The 23,746-nt window shown below is 43.5% G+C and overlaps 1 protein-coding gene across 7 annotated transcripts in view; it reads right to left on the reverse strand.

Annotated features, from left to right (window-relative positions):
- Nucleotides 1-488: 488 nt before the first annotated feature.
- Nucleotides 489-23,746, reverse strand: part of PTCH1 (patched 1) — a 79,598-nt gene continuing 56,340 nt past the window's right edge. For 6 of the 7 annotated variants that reach the window (XM_004381328.2, XM_004381326.1, XM_004381331.1 and 3 more), the window contains exons 14-23: nucleotides 22,555-22,957; nucleotides 21,629-21,938; nucleotides 16,661-16,803; nucleotides 14,161-14,344; nucleotides 12,238-12,518; nucleotides 10,179-10,316; nucleotides 6,820-6,962; nucleotides 3,489-3,588; nucleotides 2,752-3,006; nucleotides 489-1,045 (exon numbers count right to left, since the gene is read on the reverse strand). In XM_004381328.2, coding sequence (XP_004381385.1) covers nucleotides 491-1,045; nucleotides 2,752-3,006; nucleotides 3,489-3,588; nucleotides 6,820-6,962; nucleotides 10,179-10,316; nucleotides 12,238-12,518; nucleotides 14,161-14,344; nucleotides 16,661-16,803; nucleotides 21,629-21,938; nucleotides 22,555-22,957 — 2,512 coding nt within the window. In that variant the 3' untranslated portion in view covers nucleotides 489-490. The remainder of the gene's footprint in view (nucleotides 1,046-2,751; nucleotides 3,007-3,488; nucleotides 3,589-6,819; nucleotides 6,963-10,178; nucleotides 10,317-12,237; nucleotides 12,519-14,160; nucleotides 14,345-16,660; nucleotides 16,804-21,628; nucleotides 21,939-22,554; nucleotides 22,958-23,746) is intronic. The other variant, XM_023735767.1, reaches the window with a different exon arrangement.

Consider the following 23,746-nt stretch of genomic DNA (forward strand, 5'->3'; position numbering starts at 1 on the left):
CCTCAACAGCTTAATAACGGGGGAAAGAGAACCAATTTAGAACTCAACTGGTTCTCCAAGGAAGCTGGGACAAGTTAGATTAGTCTTGCCTTGGGGACCTTGGGTGGTACAAAAGATTAACGTGTTTGGCTGCTAATCGAAAAGTTGGAGGTTCGAGTCCACCCAGAGGTTCCTTGGAAGAAAGGCCTGGAAATCTACCTCTGAAAAAATCAGCCACTGAAAACTCTGTGGAGCACAGTTCTACCCTCACCTATGCGGTCGTCATGAGTCAGAGCTGGTTTAATGGGAACTGGTTTGGGGATATGTTTTATTCTTCTAAAGGTTCACTGGAGTTTCATCTGGGCTATACCCAGGCCCAGGGCCTTCTAGAAAATGCAGCCTTAGAAACTCCAAGGAGCTTTTCTGTCTCTGGTCCCTCAATGTCCCTCAGCTGCTACTAAAGAGCAGAGACTCCCAAACACTGCTTGCCCGCCTGCCCAAGCCACGCACCTCAGTTGGAGCTGGTTCCCCGGGGCCTCTCCTCACATTCCACATCTTGCAGCTCTATGACTTCCACTTTCGAATCCCTTCTCTCGCATCGGACATTAAAAGGCACATGGGGGTCCTCAAACAGCCCGTGGTCAGTCTCAGGGTAGTCCTCATAGCCCGGGCAGAGCCCCCCTCGGGGGTTCCGACCATGCCCAGGCCCTGGCCCGGGTCTGGGGTGCACAGCCACAGTCACGGAGGCAGAAGCAGTCACAGTGGTGATGGGTTGGCAGTATCCAGGCACGGAGCTGCCCATGGCAGTGAATGCTGGGTTCCGAGGGTTTTGAGAACGGGCCCCTCGGGCGCCCGCATGGTCCCTATTGCTAGGGCCAGAATGCCCTTCAGTTGAAATTTCAAAAGCGTCCCTGCGCGGTCTATAGGGGGGCGGCCGCAGCCCTTCTCTGGGGGGCTCCCTGTGGGGCTGCTGACCTGGCCGTCCTGGTGGCAGGGGCCCCAAGCCCAGGTGGGGCTGCTGGCGAGGGTTTGAGGACGGGTGGTATCTGGAATCGGGATGGACCACCTGTAGAGGGTGCAGGCAGGTTAAAACAGGCAGAGTGCTCACCCAGGCTGGGCATGGGCACCCCCGATCCTGCTCCTCCCACCTTGGCTCCCACACATACTTTGCCACCCACGTGCAGCACTTCCTTAAATCAAGCTCTCAGTCGACCCAGCCAAAGCAAGAGGAGAAGGGAGGGGTTGGGGAGCCCAGGGGGACCTTCAACCCACAAAGGAAAAACCGGTTCTTTCAAGGACCTGCAGGATGTGGCCAAAGAGCTATTCATTAAGATCTTATCTGCAGGCTTTCTCAAACACAGTCAGCTGGACACGTGTGGCAGCTGCTCATAAATGCAGGGCTGTGGTCTGGCAGCTTCCGAGCCACAGTCCACTCTCCACCCTGTCCAGTCTAGCAAAGCCTAAGCTCCTCTTCTCCTAGAACTGCTAAGTGTCAGGCCCTGGCTCACCCAATCACAGGACGCAGGCAGAAGTGACCATACTTAAGCCATCTAATAACAGAAGTCATGAATTTAAATTTAAGTGAACTAAAATACAAAATGTTGTCTCTCAGTTGCATTAAGCAGATTTCACGTGCTCAGTAGCGACATGTGGCCAGTGGCTACTAGTACTGGACAGCGTAGTCAGAGAACATTTCCATCATCACAGAAAGTTCTGCTGGGCAGCGCAGCTCTATCCAATTGTTAGGAATCTGGTTTCTGGGTCTCTATACAAAGCACAGAGCAGCACAGTGGCCACATCAATCAAAAGGACCGTGACCAACTTCAAAGTCATTGAGCTTGTACCTATTTTTAGGCTCCCGCTGAACAAAACCAGATTCACACTGCAGCTCAGCAGGCATCATCACGGGGGGTAAGAGGAGGAAAATTTAGGTTATTTGGCTGGCCTCTCATGCTTTCATGGAAGGGCTACTTTGGCCTGGGACTGGAATACCCATTTCCTGGAGGGACAGCAGGAGGCCCTCCATCAGAGCAACATGAGCCTTAGAACCTGCCTTGGGTTTTTTCCAGCAGCTCCTGGCAGAGAACATTGTGGGAGCACACAGCCTCTGTGAAGGGGCTGTTCTTAGGCTGCCTCTTCACAGTTTCCTGAATTACTGGAGGCTAAGAACTCAGGGGTGGTTCTCAGCTTCTCTGCTCCCTTCAGCCACCTGGAATATGAGCTTGAAGCCACCAAAGCTTAAAGTCTTCAACAATAATAACTAAGCTCAAACTGTATTTACCAGGAGGAAGACACCTACTAATGCTTTACATAGTAACCGACCCCTGTCCTTTGTGCTAAGTATTAAGTTGAACCATGTGAAATTGGTACTTTTATAATTTAAGAAGTGTCAAATATTGGCCATTTCATATGATCTGACCTAAGATATGCTTAGGAGTCCCTGGGTGGTGGCAAACTGTTGATATACTTGCTGCTAACCAAAAGGTTGGAGGTTTGCGTTCACCCAGAGGCTCTCCTAGGAAAAAAGTCCTGGTGATCTACTTCTAAAAAGTCAGCCACTGAAAGCTCTATGGAGCATGGTCTACTCTGACACACACGGGGTTGCCATGAGTTGGAGATGACTTGATGTATGTTTATTTTTTGCATCATATGTATCCTGTCTCTGTGATTTGCAGCTTGGAGCAGGGAGGGGCTGCCCTGGACACCCTCTGTGAGCACTGCACTCACTGCCATGGGTGGTAATGACCCACCCCAGCCTCGAGGATGACTTACGGTGGAACGGGCGAAGACAGGGTTTTCTGTGGCCTCTACGATCACTTGATGGGCAGGGCCCCCGGTGCCCTGCTGGGCCTCATAGTGCCGGAGCTCCTCGCTGATCCCCGACACCGTCGTCTGAGAACTGTACTCCGAGTCAGAGGAATCAGACCCATTGTTTGTGTGACTGGGGGGCACAGCAAACCTGACAACGCTGGGGGGTGGCTCAGGGGAGGGAGTAGGTAGCCGGTTCAGCCCGCTGGCTGGAGACACCTATAAGGGGAATGCATATTAACAGTGTTATTAGCCATTGTTGGCCACACTCAAAGTTCAAAGCACAGTATTTACCTGGGGGCCCTGACATTACTCTGTATCCACCTCCCGCCTTTCTGCTACCTTCAGGAGCATCAGAGGAAATAACCACCCTTTGCTTTTAGACATTGAAAAGGCAGGGTTTGCACTTTTTACTTGTGCAAGCCCAATATTCTTCTGCAATGGAAAGTGTTTCACGTATATCCATCTACAAGACTCAGGCTGCCAATCAGTTGGTTTTTAAAAACAATGAAATAAAACTAGTACTACATCCCCTAAAACTATTACATTGAAGAGAAAAAGCCACAGTTAAATATGTTTACTGAAAATGTTAACAATCAGCAAATATGCATATACCCAAATATCTAAATTAAGACTGACGCCAGGAAAAATAACATTCAGGTGTCCTGTGGGTTTTACCTTACACCAGTGTAACCACTGACCTCAGGATACGGCCCAAAGAAGGACAAAAGGACTGGGAGCAAAACCAATCCATTCAGAACACCCAGGATTGTTAAGATGGCCAGAACCGCAAAGAAATACCTGGAAGATAAAAGGGACACGGGAATGTTTACTGAGATGAACAGAAATTATGCTACCCTTCATGCGCCCAAATACATCTGCACGTCAAAACCAAAACTGAATAAAAACCATACCACTGAAAAGCATGCTACAAAAACTACAGTTCAAATTCAGCACAAGATTCTTTTTTTTTTTTTTTACCCTATGGCTTTGAGGACTATATTCCACAACCCAAAGTGTGAGTTCATGGAGGGAACGAAAAAAAAAAAATGAATTTGTTAATTTGCTGCAATCTCCTGGCATGTAATGTTATTTATGAATGTGCTACACAAACACAAAAATATGGAACGCAGGCTGAATGGCCATACAGACCGAGAGCACAAGCACAAAGCAAAGGGAGCCCCTCGCACGAAAACCCAACAGAAGCAAACAAATGAAGTGAAGGGTGTAGAATTTAAACAATTTAGCCCAGGAGGAAAAGAATCCCACTTCTGCAGGCAGCTAATCCACTGTGAAATGCGTCTGCATCTTAGAGCAGAATCTCTAATTAAAGTCTCTGGCGTCTCAGGTAAGGCTTTCCCTGGGCTTTCATTAATCACAACTTGCTGCCTAGAATTCTGTGAGTTCCAGTTTTACCAAATAGCTCCAACTGCAACCTTTTTAGAACACAGGAACCAGTTTTCTGCAAAGAAAATGCTGCCCATTCTGTGGGAGTGCAGTCATTGTGCTGGGTGAGGGCGCTCCACAATGGCCGGGCTGCTCGGCAGGCTAATCTTTTGTTGAACAATTTAGCATCTCTGAATACGCTTGTTTTGCGTCAGCCAATTCAAACATAAAGGCCACAGCACCATGGAAGAAGAGGAAAGAGCACAAGTGGCCCTGCTTTCCCACCACTGAGGGCTAAGGTCTGGGATCCTTCCTGAATACCAAGGTAAACCTGGCAGCCGGGCGAGCCTCTCAGCAGACACTCCGCACAGCTGGAGAGAGCAGACTTCGAGCAAGGAGGCATTTCTGTAACTAATGATTTCTAGGGTCATTTGGATGGAAGTGGGCTGGGGTAGGGGAGAGGTTTCTGATGTTCTGGGAAGAAGAAGGGCACGATACCTATCTGCTAATAGTCCCCTTGATCATACAACGGAACAGGCACCAGCTTTGCCACGTCTATATGTTTCGCTGTTAGATTAAAGAGGAGAGGATCCCTATAAAAACACAAGTACCTTGCAGGTCTTGTAAACACTAGAGACTTCTGAGCTACATTAGCAAAGACCAAGCAGCCAATGGCTTGCTCTAATGTAAACTGCTAGAACTTTCGGCTGAGACATATATCAGCAGCAGGCATTAAGACATTTTCATCCCATCCATCTCGCTGTAGAATAAACAGAGCAATTAGATTTCTGACGGCTTAGTGTATACAATGTCTGCTCATGTATTCAACCTCGGTGAGGACTTTATCAGGTTAATTCATCCAGTTCTAGAAAATGGGAAGCCCTTTTAAGTGCTTGAAACAGGAACTCTGATACCTCTGGGAGGAGACGACAGTCATGAGTAGATGAGAGAACTGGAGTTCTGCCCTCTAGGTTCTTGGCCTGGTTGCTCTAATTCTGGCAAAGTGTTCCTCCCTATGGCTCATGCAGCATCCTCCACAAGGCCGAGTGCAATCCTCCAAGATCCCATCAGCCCCTGTGTTTCCCATAGTTCTGGATGGCCTGTGAACTTGTCTCTCCCCTCGTAGACCGTAAGCTACCTGAGAAGAATGCTGTGTTCCTGCTACTTGTTGCTGTGCAAAATGGCACTTGAGGTGCTTAGTACATTTGTGTTGAATGAAAAAGAAATTACATGAAAGAAATTCTATTTGACACAGGGTTTTCATACCATGAAGAAATAATACTAACGTCTGAAAAAATGTATACTTAGGACATAAAGGAAAAGTCAAATTCAGAACTTAACAAAACCAAAGCCTTTATGTAAATAGGAAAATACCGATTTGGCACTGGAGGCAACAATCATGAACTGGCTTATTAATTTACCAGTGTGAGGGCACCACGCTGACAGAAATGTGGGTAGAAATGCAGACTCTCTGCCCCACCCAAGACCTACTGAATCCCGTCTGCACTGAGAGAGCCTTAGGTGGTTCACTGAGAGCTTCACATTAAAGTCTGAGAAGCACTGGTCTATACTTAGAGCTATTCCACCTCTTCCACCCTACACCAAACCCCAGTGAGCAAACTCAGGCACTTATTTTAGGAAGGCTGAGTCTCTATGATGCTGAATTGCCCAACTGGGTTTGCCATAAACCAATGTGTTGATCCTTTTTCCACAATAATGAAACTTTGTAGCTCAGACACACACACAATCACACATCCCACCCATGAAAACCTGTTCAGATTATCTATCCAAATTGAAGAGTCCCAAACAATCCAGTCATTTCTCACATTTGGTTCTGCCCTACTACAGCTCTAATTCTGGGCAATGCTTTAGTTATTGACAAATTTTAGCCTTGCCCCTCCACAAAGTAGCAGTGTTTGTCCAAGATTAGCGACTTCAAAAACTGCAAAGGCCGTTTAAGAGTGGAAAATGGTCTCTTTCCCTGCAGTTCTTAAATTCTTTTCAAAAGGAAGTCACCTTCTTAATTTAACTCACTAGAAACTGCCTGCCTTTAGATACAAGAAGAAGAATCTAAGACAGCCTTGGATTTCCAAACTTTAACACCAAAGTTGTGCATTCAATGCTTTCTCTTAGTGAGGATGTAATACGAAATCTGGGCACATTACTCTTCACTTCTTTAGAGAATAAGTAGGTATTTCTGAGTTTTTCTTTCTACAGTGTTGAAGGAGATGAAGCAAAGGTCAAATTAAGTCAATTAATGGAACCATGACTATCTTTTCCTGTAGCTATTTCAAATGTGGGATACTAAGAACTGCAATATTGGGTGACCCTTTGGCCTCAACATGTGGCTTTGCTGCTGGTCCCAAACCCTCCACCTTCTCTCAAGATACTGCACAAGACATCTCTAGAATAGAGCTCATCTTTATATACCTCTCAGTGTATCTCTGAGTTAGTAAGGTCAAAAGAAAGTAGAGTCATAAATGAAGACGTGGCTCTACTTACCTACCAGATACTGAATGACATAAGCAATGTAGGGTTTTCATATCATAAAGAATACTAATGTCTACCAGATAGAGAAGGAAATATGCAACAAAGGTCAAATAACAGTGGTTTAAAAGAACAGTCCTCTCTCACACACATGCTTACCTGACAATGAAATCAAATTCAGACCCTGCAAGCATCAGGACTCCAAGGAGAGTGGACACAGCACCATCGAGAACGGGTGCAAACATGTGTTCCAGGGCAAGCACTGCCCTGCGGTTTTTATCACCAATGGCCGTGAGAAAGGCCTGTGGAAGGAGCAGAGTGCATATGATCAGTTTCCTTCGGTTTGTACGGTCAAATGTTCAGCTTTGTCTTAAAATGTGAAAATCGGGTGCCAAATACATATTTCCTCATGGTCATCCTCAGGTGAGAATTTTTGTCACTGTGTTCAAACTAATATGTTTGCAGTACATCTAGAACACCATGGAAGTTTAACAAGAACAAATATGGGACTGTATATTCGAAGTAAGCCTACTCTAATTATGTATGGACATATCCCTGCCTCCTTCACATTTCTAACACTCTTCTAGGTCAAGAATGCTGTCGATACCAAATGGGAAATCTACTGAGTAAGTTCAGGTATATCAGACAGTTGGTTTGAGAATCTGACCCAGAACCATTTTAATGTGAGTTAGTTATTGTTATACCCCGTCTGGTCCTAACAGTGGGACCCCAACAGGGAGGGTTGAGCCTGACTGGAGTTCCCGCTCTGCATGAAAGTTCAGGCTGCTCTGGAATATGCTGAGAGGAGAGAGCTCAGAGCTTTTGCAGGCTGCAACTCCTGGTGTCTAGTATTTTACCCTTAAAAAACAAACAAAATCAAGGTCTAAAATACACTGCAGGGTACAATCCCATCCCTTATCTACCTGACAGACAGACAGGAATGGTTATTCTAAAATAAATAAATGAATACATAAAATAAATAAAAGATGAATAAATAAATGTATACAAATGTGTGCTGTAAGTTTTCATACTTCTCTCTATAACAGGTACTTCTTCTAAGATGGGTTCCACTTATATACTTACTGTGTCAATTGGGGAAAGACATTAAGGTCAATCTAGTAGTCATTTTCTCTTGGGATGAAAGCACCAAGACAGTTTGGAACCATGTTATTCTGTCCCATATTCGGGCCGTGCGACCATGAGGTTCAAGCTGTGTTTATTCTATCATACACAACTTATACATTACCGAAAACATATTAAGCTGACAGGAACATATTGATTTCTTAAAGCCTTTCAGGGAAGAAGATTTCTTCACCAACCTTATTCCATCATTTTACGAACCTTGTAAGAGCAACAACTTCCTACTTTAAAGAGAATTCTACATGCAGGATAGGGTAAGAATACTGTGTCCTATATGTAAACAGTACTCTTGAAGAATGAAGAGTTGGACTTGCAGCACTAAGCTGGGGTTTCCACTTGCAAAGTAAAGTTGGTTCATGAGTAGATCATCAAACTCCTTAAATTCAAGGAATTAAATCTTGTATGAGCATAGAAGCAATCCTTAATTTTTCAGTAAACACCACTGGTGTGGATATTTATGTTCATACAACCTTTGAGTGCACAGACCTGGAAATGCAGTTAGCTTTTCCATTGTGAAAAATCTGTTCTAGGAGGCCCTTGTTTGCAATGCTAGCTACCAAAAAAAAAAGGTGGTTTTCATTCACATCAGACTGACTTGCAGATTCTTAACAGATGTGAAAATTTTCTTCCTTTTGGTAAAAGGGTATGAGAATTAGTTTTTTTCTAAGCTGTAGGCTAGGCGGCTCCTCTTTCTAAAAATGCACTCTTCCTCCTTCCAGCTCAATGAAGGAAAATAATTTGAGCAGGCTTAAAATTTAGAGGATACTGTTTCTATATTATCAACTTTCCACGTCTTCTACGTTTGCCAACTGTACCCCTCCTTGCAAGGTATTTCTATAAGCATGCTATACTAATTTTTTTTTACAGCAACATGTAAAAAAAAATTGGCATAGTGGCGCTTATGAAAATACCTCATCAGAGGGGAAGGTGCGGCTAGCAAACAAACGTAGGTGTGCGTTATTTGTGTAAAAATATGGTATACGCTGGGAAGAAATTAGATAACAGCAACAAAACAGATAACAAAAGTTCATCATCTTAAAGTTGCATAATAATAGCCCTGCAAGAGTTCTTCATAAACCTTCGGAGGACTACAGAGGGAACAAGGCAGAGGTAAATGTGTAGACATACGGAGGTGGTCAACATGGTGGAGTAGTTAGACGCTTCCTATATCCCTCTTACAACAAAGACCTGGAAAAACAAGTGATTTGACTCTATGTGAACATCTGGCAGCCCTGAACAAGGCAAGGTTAAGAAATCTGTCTGAGTCATACCGGAGAGGAAGACCGTTTGGAAGAGGTGAGGAGGGCTAGAGCCGCAGCGGTGAAACTGCAGAGCCAAATGTGTAGACATACATTTTCCCTGTGTTGAGTCCAAAGCAAAACAATGCTAGAGACTGAAAAAGCAAGGCTAATAGTACCTTAGTCTAAGCTCACTTTAAACCAACACTGAGATTCCTAGTTAGGGCATTCCAAATATCAAGATTCATTCAGTCAAAATTTATCAAATACCTACTAATAACCCCAAGTACTTAGGCTATCAACACAACTGTAGATAGAATGTTAATTTACACACTGCCACGAGGCTTTAGAATTTGGAAACCCAGCAAAGGAATTGACATTATATTCTCAACTATATGAATTTTTTAATGTCTAAATAATTACACATATACAATGATAAATGCATGTAATGGACTTGCCTCTTGAATAAAGGCCTCAGCCTAAAGCTTAATTTTCTTCAACAATGTATTCATAGGATTGGGCATAGAAACAGAGAGGGAAAACATTCTCCTATTGGAAATAACACTACTTCTCTTACTTTCTGCTGTTCTGAACTGAGAGGCTGGGAGGCTGAATGAAGGAGCTGGGTGAGCTTCCACTGAAACACCAGTTCCTTGAGGCTGAGCATCTGCACCCTCAACCATAGGCCTGAAGGTACTGCCATGGCTGCCAGCTAGCCTCATTCTCAAACATGCCCCATCCCTACTGGGCCTGGGAGTGTGGTCTCACATATGCCCATACACACAATCTGTTTCAGGAACAAATCTGACCATTTTAGAACCTGGTGACACTAATGACACATTCAACACCAAATGAGTAAAGTCCTTCCTTCCTGGCTCACTTTCCAACAACATTGCTGACGAGGCCCAGCTACTTTTCCCTTTCATGCCCTTCTCCTTAGAATCCCCAAGAAGGAAAGGAATCCAGAAAAATTTCAGTGACTACTAGGGAATTCCTGTGCTCTGAAGCCTTTACACTCTGAGGCATGTTAGGAGTGTTCCTTGAAATTGAAGAAAATTAAATGGTTCCCACACGGAGACTAAAAGAGCTACAGGAAATGTTAACTTCCCTTCAAGTATTTGCTTAAAATGTCTCCCATACCAAAGCAACGTGGACGGTGAATTCCACTCCTATGCCGACGGACGCAATCAAGATGACCACGGGCACAGCACTCAGCTTGATTCCGATGAGGCCCATCATGCCAAAGAGCTCGACCGTCATCAAAGCCAAGACCATCACCTGTGAGAACACACACACAACAATTAGTGACTGGGTACATCACATCCTAGGTGTTGAAGACAAGATGTCAAAAGTACTAATGTGGTCTCTTTTGCAGATCAAGAGCGGAGAAATGCACGTGACCCAAATAGAATGAAAGCACTGATTTACTGTGACTTTGTATAACTGTCTTTGCTTCCCAATTCAACTTCTCCCTGTTGGGAATGGAGACTTTGGGACAGCCAATTTGTAAGGCTGTAGGAATAAGTACATAAAGGCAAAGTTTAGTATTCTAAGGAAAACTGTTTTTCTAATATATCTGCTCTAGAAAGCAAAATTATTTTTTTATTATTCCCACCTTAAAAAAAAAAAAAAAAAGAAACAACAAAAAAACCCAATAGTCAACTACGATTCACGGAGACCCCATGTGTGTCAGATAGAACTGTGCTCCACAGGGTTTTCAAAGGCTGAGTTTTCAGAAGTATATCACCAGACCTTTCTTCTGAGATGCCTCTGGGTGGACTCAAACCTCCAAACTTTGGTTTAGCAGCCAAGCACATGAACCATTTACACCACCCAGGGACTCCAGAGCAATCTATTAAGAGATTACACAAACATGGACTCACTGCTAGCTACAACTTTAATATAGTTTAAAACAAGATATTTCCTTCTGCTTTGATCTTAACCATGATGGCCCATCCTTCAACTCACAACTGAGTTGAAACTTTGCAATTTTTGGTTGTTTCATCCTCCATCCTGAAGAAAGCTGACAGAACAGGGTGATAGAAAGTTCTTTTAAGTAAAAGTAGTTTTGCTTTTGTTTGGAGAGCCCATCAGCTAAGTGAAGATGACTTGGGAGCAAGTTAAGCAGTGAGGAAGGGGATGCTGTCATCAGCTGATACGTGTCAGGTTACAGGGGCCCCTTTGCTTTGAAGAAATGTGGGGACTGCGGTGGACAAAGAAAACAGTTCAATCCAAGGAAAAGCTTTTCTTTGCCTTTCATCTTCCTTGTAAAAATTTGTAGGGAAATGGGGAAAAAATCTGTGAGGCAGACTTTGGAGTTTCTCAGGCCCAAAGGGAAAAAAAATACAAATAAAACAAACTTTGGAAGAGAAGGAGAAACTAAGTTTTCTTTCCTGGGGGTGGGGTAGGGGATAGTGGTGGTGGTAGGGGGAAGTGTCACAAAAGTTTCTTTTGCTTTCTTTTAATAAGCTAATGAAAGATGAACAACATCAATTACTTAAGTACCATGAAAACTCCTGCAGACTAAACATTTACCTTTTAACATACCTGCTGCACAGACTTCTGGTGCAGAAACAAGCCCTGGTCTATGTTCTATAATTTTGGCATTTTGAAGGCTATACCACAGTTCATGGAATTTAAACACTGCCATGAGTTTACTGACTTTCCATGAAACTTACTTCAAATCTGAGAGTATTCTGGAAAAAGGATGCAAGGGGGGGAAAAAAGCTAGTAATCTTAGTTTATCATTTTCCTCCAGGAGTTAAAACCATTTTTTTCCCCATATACTGTCCTGAATTCTCCAACTACCCTCCATTTTAAATACAGAATAATCTCCTGTATATTAGGTCTAGAATGAAGTCACAAAATGACACTTTTGAATTAAAAAAAAATAGAAAAAACTAGTTATGCTTTGAGGGTTTTGATAAATGCTCAGCACTGTTATGGCAAATGTGTTTAAAAAGCTCTCCTATCTTTACATGGAAATTTTAAAGCTGTAGGAGAAGTGACCCAAGATTAAGGCCATTAAAGGCTCTACCTTAACCATGAACCTCACCACCTCAAGTAGAATAAATATATTATGGATGATGCAATCTATACCCTCCTCCAGAGGCCCAGACATAAACAAAACGTCCTGGCTGCAGAAAGAGCTATGCTGAAAGGAATCTGACTTCCACAAAGACCCTTATAATAAACTCACAATGATCCCGGCAGTCCAGGGGTTCAGGAGGAAGACAGCACACACCAGAAATGTGCAAGCCAACACAACGCTGATGGACAGCAGGAGCCAGTGGCGAAGCCCGATGTACTGCTCCCAGAAGAGGAATGGGTAGCCGTTGGGGTAGCTGGAGACCCCCAGGTTCGTGTAGTTGTTGCAGATGGTTCTTACTTTTTCAATCGCTTCCACAAAATCTGACGTGTCACGCAAGCCGTTGAGGTAGAAAGGGAACTGAGCATATTCAATGGGTTCTGCTGCCGGGACTGCACCAGGAAGACAACAAGGGAGAAGGCCTGGGGTTAAGAGGATCCTTGCAACACCCAGATATTTATGTATGCAATACCAGTACCAGTGGCCATCGAGTTGATTCCGATTCATGGTGACCCCATGTGTGTCAAAGTAGAACTGTGCTCCATAGGGTTTTCAATGGCTGATTTGTCAGAAGTAAATCGCCAGATCTTTCTTCCACCTCTGGGGAGACTTGAATCGCCAACACTTTCGTTAGCAGCCAAGCATGTTCACCGTTTTCGTCACCCAGGTATGGGATAGTTGTGACAAATTTCCATCGTGAGTCATACCAGATTTGTGTCCATTTTTACAAATAGTCCCCAGATACTCCATAATTACAATGAAAGATAACGAACTCTGCAAGGAAGTTAACTTACTGGGTTTTTTCAATGTAAGGTGCAAATAATACCAATGATAGTCTTTGGGTCTTTACAATTTTAATATTTCATTTAAAACATTTTTAACAACAATCAACTTTTGATTTTTTTGGGGAGAGAAGCATGGGAGCCTGCAAGCTGCATGTTTTTCAATCCTTGCCTTTAATCTCCTAGAAGCAGTCACTCTCTGTAATGGGTCTAACAACTTAAAAATGAATTCGCAGGACCCTTTTTAATACAGTAGACACAAATGAAAATACAAAGTCCAAACGGTTTTGCTCAATTACTTATGGGAACAAAATAACTTGAAAGTCATGCTTTACTGGGGAAAACGCTTAACTTTCTTATCCTTTTAGTGATCTCACACTCTTAAACCTTCCATGCTTCTTTATTTAATGCAATGCTAAGTCTTCAGCAACAGGGGAAGAAATCCTTACATAACAAATGTTTAGTTACTGCCGTTGTGTGTTCCGACCCTTTGGGGTCATTCAGTTGACTTGCTAAACATGATTTGCCCTATTATAATCTCAACTATAAATTTTCATTAAGACAAGCCTTGGCTGCTTGCCACAGGGCTCTGGGGTTTAGATACAGTGGCGCACAACCCGCTTGCTCTCCATGTTTATAAAAGGACCCGTCTCCTTTCTCACGTCTTCCCTTGGCCCAGTATCCAAACTATAAGCTACAAATATCGCTCACATAATTGCAAATGAAAAGCACAGAGAATCACCTTTCAAACCCTGGGCTGAGAGGGGAAAGGAAGAGGACATTGCTGTATACAGATTTTCTGCTCCGCTTTAAACAGCTCTGACAGAGTACAGGTGCTCAATGGCTTATAGGAATGACCCAACTTGCCAAAAATCCCTTCAACGCCAGAGATGACAAAGTTAAGATAAACATTTAATCCCCGGCGATAAAATTTTGTGATGGTAAAATAACACTCAACCTGGAGTCTTCCCCAACGTTCACATGGAACAGCTGGCATTCAAGAGCAATGCCTGATGAACGTCTTCGCGTTAAAGCTCCAGGCGGAAATTAGAGACGCTTATTTCTCAAAGTGATAGAGCATGGGGTTGTATTCCATTACACATCCTCATCTGTCTCCCCGAGTTTTAAACTAAAAGAAATATATTGTTCTGTTTATACTTTTGAACCCTGGATAGTGTCAGTGGACTGTTACTGGAGAACAGAGCGTGGCAACTCCGTGCGCTCCCAGCTCTGGAGGTGGAGGGCTACTCACTCCGCAGCCTGGTTTCTGGCATGTAGTCAGCTTTGTCGTGGACCCATTCAGGCCGGTGGGGCCGGATGTTGGCCTGGGAGGCAGCATAAGCGACGGGGTCGTTGCTGACCCAAGCAGTCAGGTAGATGTAGAAAGCACTTGGATTAATGATGCCATCTGCATCCACCAGACGCTGTTTAGTCAACTGCAAAACGGGAAGAACAGAGGCCTTTCAGAATGGGGTCTGGGGGGGTGGGGTGGGTTGGGGACCACACTTGCCCAGAGAGAAAAGCAGCAGAGCTCTGCACTAGCATTTACAACAAAGAAGAGAATGTCCACTGTTGGAAAGTGTAGAAAATCCCATCAGAACACCTTCAATTTCTTTCAAAATGCACTTCTCAGAGGATGCCATAATGGTTGTGTTGATAACAAACACACAGTTCTGCAGATGGCCCGGGAATTGACTGAACCAATTAAATCTGAATGCTAAAAAACCGTCTGCAGCCAAGGCAGAGAATGAACAATCTGGAGAAACATATTTATAGGAAGGGGGAAAAAAAAAAAAAAAACCTGGCAAGAATCCCCATACACGTCTGTGTGCAGTTAACCTCTGTTGTTAACACTGAGTGCAATGCCACCCAGTAAATGGAGGAGAGCTATAAAAATAAAACAACATCTGTATAAATTTTGCTAAAACTTGCCTCCTATGACCTGTGTATTCAAAAAATGCCCATTGCCAGAAAGTGGAACAGATTACTGCACAACCACAGTCACGCCGGAAATCTAATTTCTGAGAGGTAGTCACACCGCGCGTCCCGAATCCCATGCGTGGCCAAATTCGGCACCTCTAAGTGGGCCTTGCAGGCTTTGCTTAGACCAAAAAAAGACATAAAAAAGACAACAACAACAACAAAAAAAAAAAACCGCTGGGATCTCTCTATACATATATATATACTTTTTTTTTCATGTTTATTTTAGATTCAGGCCTGGCTCCAAAACTTTCGGTCTTGTCTTTTTTTTTTTTTTTTTAAACAAAATGAAAAACACCAGTGACAGCAGTTAACAGAGAAAGAGTGAAGGAAGAAAGGGCGTGGAAAAGAGCGAGTGAAGTCGATTTCAGAGGTCTGGATTCCATTAATCCACACGATACTGAACAACCGGGTGTCCTCAAGCCGTCTTTGGAATCACACAGTGCAGCTCGCCGCCTCCGTGGATGCAGCACGCTTTGCTCCCGCCCAGGCAGAGGAAATGATATCCGGAGGCCTGGCGCAATCATGTTTGCTCCGTGGTGGATCTGGGCCCTAAAACCCAATCCAGCTCCCCGGGCATCACCCCGCTATCTCTCAGACGGACTCCTCTGTCCTCGGCCTTGTCAAACCTGACAGCCGACTGCATGGTGCTATAAAGCACAGTGTTTCACACTCCATAATAACTCTGAACAATGTACTGTGTAAATCTGTCACCTTTCATGCCAGCAAAAGAGGGGAGACAATGAACAGAGCTCAGGAGAAGATTAGCATGACGGGTTCTGCCTGAAGGTGAAGCAAAGAAGCTAGAAAGAGCAGAGGGAATAGGATCTGTGGAAACCAGTAGTAGTGTGGGATTCATCCAAAGAGTCCAAACACACTCCCAAACACACCCCAGGAAACAAAAGGGATAGCTAGAATCCAACGTCAGAGAGAAGATGCAATAGAGCTGGAGAATGATTACCAAATAGAAATAACTCTTATTTCTTAGGAGGTGGGGCAGTTAGATTGGTTAGTCTACTCATCGTCCACGGATCTGCATTTCCTTTGGCTTCATTCATGACAGAGCAATTTGTCTACTCCTTGGGGCCAGGGTGACACAAAGGCGTCAAATGAAAAACAAAAGATTAGTCCTTGCACCCCTACAGTAACTTTCCAATTTCCATCCATCCACCCCCAAATGACTGCTACGTAATGAACCCATCTTTCCAAGTTTGAATACAAACAAGACCAACACAATACATGTACAGGAATTTGAAAGGAAACAATAGGACATGCGTTTCTAACATCTGAAAGAGCTTTCTTCCTCGCAACCACATTTTATTCTGACAATCATTCTGGAAGTCAGTGACAAACTCACCCCCTTGACAGATGAGGAAACTGAGGCTCACTCGATTGCCTGAGGTGACACAATTAGCTAGTAGGAGGAGGTGAAGTAGAGCCAACTCAGTGTTATTTCTGTTGTTGTTGTTGTTAGGTGCCATCGAGTTGGTTCTGACTCATAGTGACCCTATGTACAACATAATGAAATACTGCCTGGTCCTGCACCATCCTCACAATCGCTGCTATGTTTGAGCCCACTGTTGCAGCCAGTGTGTCAATCCATCACAGTGAGGGTCTTCCTCTTTTTCACTTTCTACAAGACCCTAATGCCTCCCAGAACACTGGTGGGGATTGCATGCCTTCAACAGGATTCGTCACAATGATGTCTTGCCCCCAACGCTCTGCTTAACCGCGCCCACTGGAGCTCCCATGTGGCGGAGTAGTGAGATTACCTGACTGATGTCAATGGGTTTATCGCGGCTGCCAGTTTGCACCAGGAGTTTGTAGGCAAGGACCCCATCATCTGATCCATTTTTGTAATTGTTGGGCATGATTTTCCCAGTCTCCCAGTCACTGTCAAATGCATCCTGAAGTCCTAGAAAAGGCAATGTGTGCAATACGTTACAACTTTTAGCAGAAATACTCCTGGTCCTTATGAGGTGGGCTGAGGACAGGAAGCAGGACATCAACCCAAACACTCTGTGTTCTACCTCTACCTCAAGCTGAAGTGATACTATTACAGTTTTCATGAATGAACTGCAGGTTGCTAATAATCATTGCTTAAAGGAGAGTGGGGGGCATGTTTATTTCTAGGAAACAGATATACGTTACCTTAAAAAAAAAAAAAAAAAGAACTCTCCTTTTCTGTCATGACTATTCCAAAAGAGAGCAAGAGAGACAGAGAGAGAGTGCGTGTGCACATGCCAGAGAGCCAGCGAGCTCTGGCTGAGCATCTCCATGGGGTGAGGAAGATGCACAATGTGCTCACTGACGGTTTCATGCCACTGTAGGGTGCTAAGCCATGGGTTCTTCAATACAACCAGAAATTCCACTCAGATAGGGAAAAACACATTCAAACTTCCGACTTCAAACAGCAACTCAGCTGCTTCTCGAGCCCAGGGTGAGTGAACACGATTCTGTCAATTTGTTCCATCTGTTCGACTTGTGGAGCTAATACAAGCTGTGGGATCTGCTGCCAGGTTGTGTAAAGATCACAGCCAGCACCTATTCACTCTTGACTGTTCTCTTCCTCTCTGCCACCCTTCTTTAGGAGAGGGGGTGTGGAGGAGAGGGGAAGAGAAGGATATTGTGTGTGCCTGCGTGCGTACCGGCAAATACCTCACAGGGTAAATTTGGATCAGATTGAGAACAGGAAGCCACAGGCCAATACAAGGAGGCTCTGTGAGAACAGATGACAAACCGCAAGCCCAGGGAGGAGAAGGGAAAGAGCTTTCTAGGCTTGGGGGATGGGCGAGCCCACAAGCCCACCACACACAGCTGCGCTTGGCCTCTGTAATCAAAACCATCATTACAGACCTGATGGTTTGGCTACAGCTGTAAAGAGATAAGCGTGTTGGAAGAGAAAACATGGCCTCAGTGACCCGGCCTTAGGGTCTGAGTGGTTGCTAGTTTGCACACTCTCCTCTGACACCCCACCCCCCTTCCCTCCCCGGCTCCTCCCCAGCCACCTCCCAAGTAGAACTCCCAAGCCCCAGCAGCTCAGGAAACCACATCTTTTGAACAAAGCTGTACATGTGTCGGTTAGACGTGTCCAGTAAAAAGGGAGACGGGTTGATTTCATTTCAGGACATGACTTCAAAGACCAAAAAGAAAAAGGAAAAGAATCTGGTTAGGTTAGTGTGCTTGGAATGGTTAAGCTCTTGGGGTCTGAAGTAGGGGAGGGGGAAGCACAGGCCCCTTTCTCTTTCTCGCTTTTTTTTTCTTTCTAAACTAAACCCTCCGTCTGACATTGCTGTGGGCATTGTTTTTATATGAACAATTTGGGGTGGGCTCGTGGTGAAAGAAGGCCCTGTTACAAGGTGAGTGGGGAGGGGGAGACCACCAAGGGTGGCCAAGCCCCGAACTCTCAGACAGACTGTTTTTCATAGTGAGGCATGCACACAACAAGCTGTATTGAACAGATGTTATTTTATTACCTAAAGCCTTTTTTTTCCCATCGTGAAAAAAATAAACAGGAGAGGAAAAACACCACCAGCGCCACCATCCCCGAAAAAAGGAGGTGGCCTGGTCTGTTTTCCTCACTATAATAGAATTTTCATCACTTCATGACTGGTAAAAAACAAAAACAAAAAAACAAACAAAACCAAACCCAATGCCATCTAGTCAACTCCAACTCAGTGACCCTATAGGACAGAGCAGAACTGCCCAATAGGGTTTCCAAGGCTGTAAATCTTTATGGAAGCAGACTGCCACATGACTGGTACAGGTACTTTAAACCTTTCCCTCTTGGCCTGGTAACCATAAAGAACAGCTCACTCTTATTGAGCACTGTGCAGTTCTAAGTATTTACCCAGATTATCCTTCATTTAATCCTTACTGCAACCTTGTTAGATAGGCCTATTAGTATTATTGTTCCTACTTTACAGATGAGGAAACTGAGGCCTGGAGAAGTTAAGAAACCTGAAAGAGGTCACCTAGCAGGTAAGTGTTGGAGCTAAGCTTTGAAGCCAGGCATCCTGATTAGAGAGTTGGCTGAGCCACGCATTGCTCAACACTGCCCTGAACTCACCGGTGTGCCCACGAAGTATTTGCTGAAGGAATGAATAAGATTAGCAGAGATAACTTGGGTATCAGTGACATCTGGAGGCAAACGGGGGTCCCCAAAATCTTGAGTGTTGTTTTAAGATATACATACACTAAGAGTTTTGGAGTTCCCTAGTGAGAAAGAAAGGAAGGAAGACCAGATCTGGGGAGAAGGTCAACTCTGCTGGAATTCAGTTCAACTCATCATCCACTCTGCTGGCAACCACACGCCATTCACTCTACTGGGAGTTGAAAGACAAAGTTTACAGATAAAGTTAAGTCCTTTTGTAGTTAATGTAATATTTACTACTCACCAAAAGCCACAAGTAACAATGGTTGGTCTAAGTGTGGGCACAATATACAATCCTGGATGCAAAACAAAGACAAAGACTTGCTTCCACTGCCCTTTGCCCAACTCTACCATTTTACATCCCAACACATGCATTTTAGATAGGACTTTTCTCACTATGAATAACTTGTACTACTAATAATTTTCTAGTGTAATGTTCTGAACTAAAGACAATAAACTATCCCCAAACTGCACACTGTCTTCAGATATGGCACCCTAAAAAGAAAATGCCAATCTAAATTTTAGTTGCGTGATTTGGTGTGAAATATAAATGAACACCATTTGTACATGATATACAGCATGGTTTTCATCTCCAGCTTCATCATACTTGCACGTGTGTTTAAAGATGACACATGGGATTAATTCTTGTCTCCCACTATACAGTTCCATAAGTTAAAAAAAAAAAGACAAAAACTATTGGAATGTTGGTGAAGACCAATAGGATGACATGGTTTCAAATGGCAATTCCATTAAAAACCAATGAGAGTGCCATCACTTAAAAACCACACACACACACACACAAATAGTTTAGAGAAAAACTGATTTAAGGATAATTGCCTCTTTGGAGAAAATGTCCAAAGACCAAATCAACCACTCAATGGGCCTGAAAAATATCTAGGCAGAGAATGGCCCTGGTATTTGGCCATTCTTTGTAAAGTGCCTCCCTGAACATCGGAAGAGTTAGACGCAGTGTTCCAGGGCCAGCTGCAACCCTGCCTTGGTAGTCTAAATGGATCTAACTTGGTCTAGGTGGGCACTGTTCATTTAGTGATCAAAACATGATTCAAACGTACCTTTTAAAAAGAATCACAAGTCCAGCTGCTTTAGATCTTTAAAGGGATGGGAGCACAGAGATAATTTACAGTACTCTATAAAAAAGGTTAACCCTCTGCACTGCCTAGAGTCAGACAATACCTCTTTGCCCCCTTCCCAAGCTCTGCCTAACATGCCATATTGAGCATCCAAAGGAACAGCCAACAACACTGAAATAAATTCTACAATAACTCTCCTCTGCTCAGATGCTGGCAGTGCACAGCAGATCTCTTTGACACTGGTGGCAAGTTATTTGCATGTCTTTGGTCAATGGGGGAAAAAAATGAAAAGCAGGAAATCTCTCAACTCTCTAGTAATTATCTGAGAAGCACTGCTTTCAAAACTACTGTACCAAATAAAACCCGAAGTAAACTGAAGTTAATCTCATGAGCACGTTACAAAGATAAAATTAAAGTAATATTGTTCTCTTCACCCTCCTCCTAAATAAAAAATCAAATCTGGCATACACGTATGAACAAAATTCTAGTAACACAAGTCAAGGCCTGTACTGAATGATTTTCAATCTAGTTGTTTACCGTTTCATGCAAATTCACAGGGAAACTGGCTGCTTTAATCTTTACATACAAATGTATTGACTTATGACCAAAAAAGGCACTTAAATTTGTGTTTAAACAAGCCTAATTAAGTGAGAAATTAAGACATTCATTTGGATAACTTAAGCCAAAACTTTTGGAGGACATAATTATTTGGGAATTTCCAGTAAAAGTATTTTTGCTTAAATTGTCTGGATAATTATCTTGATTCTCCACTTTGTGTGTGTCAACACAGAATAAATGAACAGCTGTTCTTGGAATCACTAAATACATTCATATTCAGTCAGTTAACAGCAGCAAATCTAGGCTATTTTTTTTCCCTGTAGTTGACTAATATTTTCTAGAAATATTTCTAAGAGCAAGATAAGAAGTCAAAACAGGCATTTTAAAGCAGAATTGGATTATGTATGAAATAACGTGCAATGGGATTAAGCACTTATAGGTTTACTTCACATGCCAAATGAAAAGATGGTCAAATATGGAATTTTAAATTATATCCACTGACAATCCAAAATCTACTGGTATAGTGAGCTGTAATTTGGTAGTGAGTCAGCCTAGACATTCTATCAACACTTTGATTTCACTTGGTCACCAAAGTAGCCACCACCCAAAACAGCACACTAGAAGCATTTGGCTAAACATCTCATAACATATTTTCCCATTTCCCAATGTTTACAGGTAAATTCTCACAGAGGTGCCTAAGTCATTTGCTAGAACTGTTTGCATCGTTTTACAGGTAAAAGCCAGCTTTGGGGGGGCTGCTGCAGAAATAGTCTACATAAAGATTTTAAGCAACACTCAGGAGTCCATGCAACATGTCAGTGCTATCTGATAACCTAACACTTCAACAAAGTGAATAAAGGCAACTTGTAGAAGCTGAACACATAAAAGACCAAATAGTGGGTGACTGAAAATGACGCAAGCCCTCCAGCAATCCTTACCTTGGAGCCAATCTCTGAAGTAGTGCAGCCACATTTTGGGAAGCTGTTTGTTTTCTTCCAACATGACATATTTCACATTACTGAAACTCTTGTGAAGGTCATAAAGTAAGTGCTGGATGTTTGGGTAATCTGCTTTCTGGGTAACTATATACATGTTGTAGAAAGAAAAGTATTTGAACTGTGCAGCAATAAAGTCATATTCTCTGGTTTCCCGGGGAACAATGTCTGTAAGGTCCAGTCCATCTCTCACTCGGGTAGTCCCATAAAGGCTGACCCCTAGCAAGCCCAAGAAAAGGAAGATCACCACAACCTGCAAGAGAAGAAGTCACAAGATCAGACCCAAAGGACATAATCGACTCTTCCTTGAGAAAGATAAGGTGTTTTGTTTATATCTCACTTTTTATCACCACACTGGGGCCCTGGTGGCATAGTCATTAACAGCTTGGCTGCTAACCAAAAGGTCAGCAGTTTGAATCCACCAGCCACTCTTTGGAAACCCTATGGGACAGCTCTACTCTGTCCTTTAGGGTTGCTGTGGGTCGGAACTGACTCAATGGCAATGGGTTTGGTTTGGTTTAGGCTCTGATTTAGCAAATGAGGTCATTCTACCAGAGAGAAAACAATAAAATCATACTAATTGCATTTTTAAACAAGCTCATGGAGAATGAAAATGTTTAAAATGGAAGAAGTTGGCCTAAATTTATAGAAACAATTGCCACAAAGATTCACTCCTGTGGAAGGTGAACTCATTCAAACGGTCCCACCATGCTCTAAATGGATTGACTATTATGGAGTCCTGAAATATATCATGCCCTAATAAATTTTTTTTTTTTTAATGGAAAAAGGGAAGAAAAGTAAGAGCAATCCGCTGCAGCCTGTTCTGGTATTTTCTGGGAAAAAGCAGGGTCTCTTGTTTTGGTAGTTACCTTGGCTTTGGGTTTCAAGAGGAAAGGAGCGTAGTGCTTCTCAGCAAAAGAGGAAAGTGTCCACTTGGTACAGGGGGGCTCAAGGCAATGGAGGCTGGAGTCAGAGAACTGAGACAGCAGGTCCCTTGTGGAGCTGGTGCTCTCGGGGCTCTGGCAGCTAAGGGTATCCTGGGTCACGGTGACAGGCTGCACAGAGATCTCAGAGCGCGGCTCCGCAGTGGTGTAGTACACGTGTGTGTGGGGGTCATATTCCGTGCGGAGCTGGACTGTGGACTGCATGGTAATCTGTGTTTCGTGGGCAAAGCTATGGCTGCTGTATGGTGGTGGGGGGCTGTAGCGAGTATTATCATGGGGCTCCGTGTAAGCCTGAGGCTCCACCTGAATCACTCTGCTGACACAGGGGCTGAAAGAGGAAAAGTATGTTGCAATGTTATACTGAAACAGGGAAACAGTACTTTCATTTTTTTCCAATGGCCATTTTCCGTATCTCTGATGTAGGAGAAAAACATTATCATTGAACTTTACAAACATAACTTGGTTTATCTGGATATGGGCATGAGTAAGTCCAAGGAAGCCAAATGGATGGCTGATTTCAAGTTTGGCCAATAAAATCAAGTTACCTATGAACGAACCACTTCAAAACCTAATTCCTAAAAGAACGTATATATTTTTTTTCCCAGAAGGGGAATCTTCAACCTTCATTCCACCCTAACCCAGAGAGATATGACACATACCCAACAATCAGCAATATTGATTCCCAAAAGAAAAAATTATCATGTGTATCAGAACCTCAAAGGTTGTGAGATTATTCAGCTGAGGGAGGGGAGAACCCCAGTGATTCAGATATTTGCCCCAGGGAAGCCCTGCAGTCTAATATCTCCCCTACCCCATCACACTAATGCAAACCCTAACCAGTGCATTTTTATGCAAATAACGCGCACCTTCTACATTTGTTTGACAACTGCCCCCCTACCCCCCGGTATTTTCCTAAGCGCTACTATGCCCATTTTTTTACATGTTGCTGTTAAAAAAAAGCATAGCCTGCTTATGAAAATACCTGGAGGGAGGTCCATGGCTGGAAACAAATGTAGAAGGTGTGCGTTATTTGTGTAAAAATACAGTACTTCTCTTCTAAGTACATATACAGGAAGAGTTCTCTCAACACTACCACTCTGTACCCAATGAATAAAAG

Source organism: Trichechus manatus, unplaced genomic scaffold, assembly GCF_000243295.1.
Source record: "Trichechus manatus latirostris isolate Lorelei unplaced genomic scaffold, TriManLat1.0 scaffold00082, whole genome shotgun sequence".
Taxonomy (NCBI): domain Eukaryota; kingdom Metazoa; phylum Chordata; class Mammalia; order Sirenia; family Trichechidae; genus Trichechus; species Trichechus manatus.